The following is a 7,038-nucleotide window of genomic DNA, read 5'->3' on the forward strand; positions in this document are numbered from 1 at the left end:
GAAAAGATATTCTAGGGTCATCTCCACTAGCTACCTTTGAATACACCAAAGACCAAGGTCCTGACCCTAGAGTATTTTCACCAGCATATTTTCAGGTTTTTAAAGACACAAATACTCTCAGGAGTGGCCAAGGGCATGCCCTTAGTTGTTCTGTACAATGGAAAGCAAATAACCATGTACACTTTGAAAAATTTAAAAAGTGTCTTTTTCTGATGGATGCTATGTATCTGAATAATACATTTAACATAGATAATATTGCTAGAAATGCTAATGTCTCTCAAAAATGGAATACATTTTGTAAGAATGACCATTATAGTTGTATCAACCTCATACCTAGTGGATGCATCTACACATGCCATTAAGGTGACATGATAAACTCTGGCACAGTTTACACTGGAGTTAACTGCTCCCAGGTGCAGTGTTTACATGAGAGCCCTGGACCACAGTAGTTTGAACTGGTGCGGAGCAGCCTGGCCTGGCAGCAGGCTTGGCATGTCAGCCCTGGACTCTGGGTAGTGGCTTCAGGCAGCGGAGGTGACTGTATGGGGCACAGTAGTGCCCAAGGAGCAGAGCGTGTGGCTAGGCAGCAGGCAGAGATCTGGCCTGGGCTGACTGGGCATAATTTACACCTGGTTTAACATTTACACATGTGCTTAGGCACAGTTATTTTCTTCACAGTAAGTACTGTCCCCAACAGTACTATCTTATGGTGGCAAAAATTAGTTTGCTGTGGTCTAATAGCGTCACACATGTAGACAGCAAATTAATCTAGTGTGCAGTTAAGTGCATGTGTAGGTGTACCCAGTAAATCACAAACCTGATTTAGGCACCTATGTTACCTTATGCAATGAACTGGGAGAGCGAAGTATCTGAGAATCCAAGATTTAAAACACTAAGTAGAGGGACCTCTAACCTGAATAGTGAAAGAAAGGCCTGTATCTGAAATCCCGCCTCTCTCCCATATTTAGGTGTCTTACCTGTATGAATGGGAGATTGGGGATTACATTCCCAAATCACTTCCTTGACTCAGACACCTTAGTCATTCATTTGGGAAATCAAGACTACTTTTTTTTCTTAAGACCTGGTCAGGTCTTAAGGTCCGAGGGCTGACCTTATTCTGATGGTTAGATCACTCAGCCCACCAGTGGGAGATCTGGATTCATGTCTCTCCACAGTACCCACTTCCTGGATAGATCACTTGATCCACAAAGTCACAGGCCCTCCTGTTGAAGCTTGGCCAATGGTCAAACAGGATTGCAAGATTTTGGGGAGATAGTAAGGAAGAAAGTGCATGACACTAGAGCCTACTGATGAGAGTGCCCCTTTGCAGGGAGGCAGTCCTGGGTTCCAGCTCCTTCTCTTAGGGCTACTTATTCATTTTGTGCTAAAGTGTCATTGGATAAAAAGTAAAAACAATTTCAGAAACAGGCATTAGAATCCAGGGGTCCCCCAACCCAGAAGAATGCCCCACAGGACTACAGAGTCATACTCCCTCTTGCTTGTTCATTCTTTCCACATAAGCCTTTCAAAATAAACCAGCTTCAATAAGAGGAGTGGAGTATGTGCAATCTACCTTCATAGCCTCCTTGTAGGTGGGATATCTAGTTATGAACCTGCACAGGTTGAAGAGAATCTAGAACCCAGGTCTACCATTTCCTGGGTGCTCTAACCACTAGACTATTATATAATAGGGGTAGGCACAACACTACTGTCCTTATCTTTATCTTCTCCTCTGAGTACATGAGTTTTCTTTACCTGAAAGTGCACCTTAGGCATCTAAGTTCAGTGTGGGGGAAAGGATAGGGGGTGCAAAACCCAATATCATGTAGGTGTTTTAATCTAAGAGATGAGGATTTTAAAAGAAACTATCCCCAGTATTTCCTATTGACTAAATTGGATGTTCCTCCCCCTGCCTCACTCCTCAGCAAACTGACTATTGTGAATCCTGTTCTTAGGCACCTAACTTGAGTGTCTGAATTCCACTCCTGGAGTCTGTTAGGAAGTTAGGGAAGGCAGCACTAAGCATCACAGTACTTATGAGTGCATAGCCCTTTGTATATCTGGCCATTTAGGCTGCATCCAAACATGCAGTCACGTGTGGTTTGTGGCACTACAGACGTCTTTGCAGCACCACAAACTGCACACCTGGAATGTTAAAACATACTCTGCAGTGCAGATTTGCAGCACGGGGGCAAAATTTGCTACCAGCATTGGCTGGTAGCAAAAAACCCCAAAAACAAAACAGAGAGAGAAAAAGCAGTGCAGCACATACTACAATAGTGCATGCCAGAAAAAACAGAAGCTCGTTCCTCGAGGGAGACGTTCTGGCTACTGGCCAGAGCATCTCTACTGTTTCATTTATGCTCAAGATGCTCGAGCATGCTGGGAGCTAAGAGCAGCGGGAGAAGGTCAGTTTGCCAGAAGCAGGACAATTTGTCCCTCACCAGAGCATGTGTGCAGGGGAGTCCACTGAGGCACAAAGTAGTGACACAGATTTGTGCTGCTACTATTTGTGCTGCTGCAAGCACATTCAGCTGTTCCCTGAGCAGCAAGGCTGTGTGTAGATGAAATGTGGGGCATGTGTGCATGACACTTTAAAGTGGGCTAAATGCACCTCAGTGGCATATTGTGCATTAATTCCATCCACTGTAGGAAATTTGGCAGCATAATGTGCCTTAAATGACTTGGGGCACAGCAAATTAAAACTCCCCCGAGGAATTTTAGTTTGCTGCTCCTACAGCCGCAGAGTGAAGCACCAGGCTTAGGGACTCTGCAGGAAGCCCTGCAGGCAGCCTGGCAGCAGCCTGGGAAGGCAGGCTTCACCCAAGAAAGGAAAAAAAAAATGGCAAGCTTGATCTCCCCACCCCCAGAGGCCTGCCTGAGCTGTGCAGGTACCCGGTGCTTCCCTCCACAACTGTGGTACCCTCTTAGCCGACCAAGCTGGGTGCCTGTGGGTGAGTGCTGCCGGGGGGCGCTGCTGCAGGAAACACCAGCCACCCCCCCCCCGCAGCCCAGGGACCGCTCTGCCCGCCAGCAGCTCACCCTCCCCTCCCTATCGGAGGGGCAGGTAAGTGTGGGGTGTGTGCATGACATGGGGGTTTAGAGGGCCCTAAATTGAAGCAGTGGGTTTTTATCATCTGCAACTTCATTAAAATCAATTTAGAACCCCTGTTTTGTCTACACACACCCCAAGATAGCAGCCTGAGGGGAGAGTGGGGTTTGACCCTGGGAGATTCTGGGGTCAGACCCCCCCCCCCCACACACACACGCACACAAAAAAGTGGGGTATTGCATGAAGGGATAGCATATGCCACCCAAAGCTGGAGCCTGGCTGGCCAGAGCCACACTCTGGCTGCCAACCAGGCTCCAAATGGCAGGATCACCACTGCTGCAGCCTCAGGAGCCCCCCAGGACTCCAAGCAAGGCTGCTGGGCATGTGGCACAGGCATTCCCCAGGGACAAGTAGCAGCCACACAAGGAGTACCACTGCTTTTTGTCTCTGGGGAAACAAAAGGCCCCACTTGTGTGGATGTGGCCCATGAGTTTAGGCACCTCTGAAGTCAGACCGCCACTATACAAAGTTTGCAATTTTTGACTTAGCCACCTAAAATCCCACTAAGTCTGTGCAAGTCCTTCTTTGGATATGCTCCTGAGTGCCTGAACAGCTTGGAAGACCCTTAGTAAATAGCTCTGACCCTTAGTAAATATGCAACAGGCCAGACATCAACAAATAACATAATGCTAATAAACAAGATTTTATTTAGGTCTCTTTATTCCACACAAACATTCACACCTCTTATAGCACAATACAAAAGAGAAAAAAGTCTTCAGATCCTCCTTCTACATTATTTTGTTATATACATTTTATTATACAAAAAATGTGTAAATCTTCCAGTAGCTGTGTATAAGAGAACATGTATTATGCTATTATAAGTTGAATTTAAATTTCATTGCAAAGAGCTCACTTCTACCAGAAAAGAGTTGTGCACTCTTAAGTATATGAAAAAAATATGATAAATGTATAATTCATTGATACTGGCCCTGAACCTACAACCACCATGGATGGATTCTTACATCAGTAGAGGGCCCCATGGACTCAACATGGGTGTAAGAGTCTGCTCATATGGACCCGCTTGTTGGATCAAGGCCTATATTGTCTCTAGATACGAAAAGGATATTTATTAAGTGTTAAGATGATATAAAGCCAATGCAATCAAATCTATATTAAATCAGTATTACCACAATAGAAAGACATGCCGTTAAAGTAAATCCTACAATTATCCCTAAATAATAGCTATTTTTACATGAAACCTTTTTTAGATGAACAAAATGGTCTTTTTTGCTCTGATAGTTCTGTTATTACTCACTCAAAAAGCGCATGCTTTATAACGGCTTGCCTTATATTACATTGTACACAAATTTGTCCATTTTAGATTACCACAATGGAGAGCAACCTGAAGACGATAGAAGAGGAGAACAAAGTAATTGAACAGCAAAATGAGTCTCTTCTTCATGAATTGGCCAATTTAAGCCAGTCTTTAATTCATAGTCTAGCTAATATCCAGCTGCCACATATGGTAAGTGATTGAGAGCACAAGTTAAGGAATTTGGCGATCTTCAGTTCACTTCATACAGTAGATGTCTTTTTTATGTTTATGGTTCCTCAACCAGTTGGATATTTGTGGTAACAACACTGAAACCATAAAGATAAATCTAACGGCTAACAAAGACATGGCGGGCCTGTTCCAATGTATCCTGTAAAATTAAGTAAGATCTAAATAGGCATTTTAAATATTATAAAAAATGGTGGCAATATGCCTTGATTATATGTTATGCTTAAATGAATATACGAATACAAAGATAAAAGTTGTATATGAACTACTATTTAATATCTCGTAGGAACCAATCAATGAACAAAATTTTGATGCTTACGTGACCACTTTGACGGACATGTATACAAATCAAGATCGTTATCAGAGTCCAGAAAATAAAGCCCTACTGGAAAATATAAAGCAGGCTGTGAGAGGAATTCAGGTCTGAACAGCTGCTATAGTGGTGAAAGTCTTGCTTAAAAAAAAGGATGCCTCTTGTTTTTTGCTGCTGTAATTTACCAGAAAGTGTTATATATTTATTTCTGTTTGAAACAGTGTTATGCTTACAAGACTTCATAATGATTTTATGTCTTGCTTTAAAGATAGTAACTGCAGAATAGTTTTTTGAATACATTCACATTTTGTACGTTTTCATATAAGCTGACATAGTGTGATATGCCATGTAATGTTTATAGCTGCTAATGTATGCACATTTTTGGGGTATATATATTTCTGAAGAGGTAAGCTGATCAAAATAAATAGAGTGTAAATTCTTTTTAATGCTTTAGTGATTAAATGTTTTAGTATTTTGAACTGAAATGGACAAAAAAAACCAGCTTTGAATGACAATGTTGCGGTCTGCAGCCACTTTTTAAACACTATCATTTTGCCTCATGTTGGAGGATTTTATGGGATTTAAGAAATACATTTTGTGTGCATATTGTTTCATAGCAAGAATTGGTTGCAAAAATGCTTTATTTTTGAACAATGCTTGAAAATATTATGTGACTTTCGTTTTCGGAGGTTGGTGTGTGGTGGGGGCAATAAAATGAGGTTTTTTGAATTCCAAGAAAATGGCATGGATTAGATGTAAGATACAAAATGGGTAATTTATTGTAAGACAACATCAAGCCATGGAAACTTGACAGAAGATTCAAAGCAGCTTAAACAGCACTTTTTAATTAACTTCTAAGCATTACATGGTATGAATATGAGAACTTCCATTATGAAAGGAACTATATCAGAGGTGGACAACGTGAAGATTTCAGCTTTTATTTTCAAATAAACTTTGGAGCCACCATTCTCTTATCTCTCCTGGACTGCTTAATTCCCCTCTGAACTATCTGTTATAGCAATGTAGTTCATCTTTCAGAAATTCTGTACTTTCAATTTAAGATGGAGGACAATATTTAAAAATATTGTCTTTTTTACATTTTTAATTTTGGGATAAACACAAATGATTTGTGTCTAATACAGTTACTGAACTGGATTCATTGCTTGCTTTAGTAGGAATGCAGTTCAGTAAAGATGTTTTTTCTTTTGCTTTGCCAAGCATTTGGTCCCATTTTTAGTACTTTAACATTTATATTTTAACTTTTGTTGGAGAACAATCATTACTGCAGCATTCACATATGCTTTGTATTTGTTCTATTCCTTATTGCAAAAATGAATGCAATCAAATTTTTAATGTAACTAAATATACTTCAGCACTTTTTTTGCTTTAAACTGGATCATTTTAAGAGAAAACTTATTTGTACCTTCAATATTTGATTGTTTTCTTCAAAACAACTGCACTATATGTATGCATAAGACCACTTTTTCTTACTACATTTTTTCCTTCTTAAGTAGTAATTTTGATGATGTGTTGTGTTTTACAGATGTTGAATTTATTTAAATTTGATAGCATATCTTTTCCTTCCATGTCTTGATGTTATGCAGAAAGTACAAAAGTACTTTAAAATTTTGTTATGAAAAAGATGGGTTTTGTAAAAAATAAAATATTTTTAGCAGAACAGGACTTACAGGGTCATTGTCCCCACAATGTGCCAGTTGACTATTTGCACTTACCTTGCCCTATATATCCATACGGAGGTGTGCAATTTCTTGTGTCATTAGCCTTGTGACACTAAACCTGAACAAATTATAGTGGAAGCCATTATGGCCAATCCAGTAATATTGCTAAGGGAGACTACAGGGATCTCACAACAAATATTCTGATACAATACTCAACCTCGGTATATATATATATGTATAAATATATGTATATCCCAGCGGCACTTTATACTATTCACTGTACAAAAGCTTACAGTTTTCCACGAGGACTTTAATAACTAGCTGGGAAAAGATTATGTAATTACTTTGGGGCTCTGCAGTATCTTATCTGTACAGTGCCCTTTTTCTGTTGTGCTATTAGTTGTAGCTGCCATGCTCAGAATTGCCTTTTTGA

General features: G+C 40.4%; 2 protein-coding genes across 15 annotated transcripts in view; one reads left to right on the forward strand and one right to left on the reverse strand.

Moving 5' to 3' along the window:
* The window catches only part of MYT1L (myelin transcription factor 1 like), a 476,122-nt gene that overhangs the window by 468,602 nt on the left and 482 nt on the right, over positions 1-7,038 (forward strand). For all 12 annotated transcript variants that reach the window (XM_090032827.1, XM_090032818.1, XM_090032800.1 and 9 more), the window contains 2 exons: positions 4,434-4,577; positions 4,900-7,038. The exon at positions 4,900-7,038 is cut by the window's right edge and continues 482 nt beyond it. In XM_090032827.1, coding sequence (XP_089888953.1) covers positions 4,434-4,577; positions 4,900-5,040 — 285 coding nt within the window. In that variant the 3' untranslated portion in view covers positions 5,041-7,038. The remainder of the gene's footprint in view (positions 1-4,433; positions 4,578-4,899) is intronic.
* The window catches only part of LOC149872700 (uncharacterized), a 77,472-nt gene that overhangs the window by 53,889 nt on the left and 16,545 nt on the right, over positions 1-7,038 (reverse strand). The window lies entirely within an intron of this gene.

Source organism: Crocodylus siamensis, chromosome 1 (assembly GCF_052110815.1).
Source record: "Crocodylus siamensis isolate JL-2025a chromosome 1, ASM5211081v1, whole genome shotgun sequence".
Classification (NCBI taxonomy): Eukaryota; Metazoa; Chordata; order Crocodylia; family Crocodylidae; genus Crocodylus; species Crocodylus siamensis.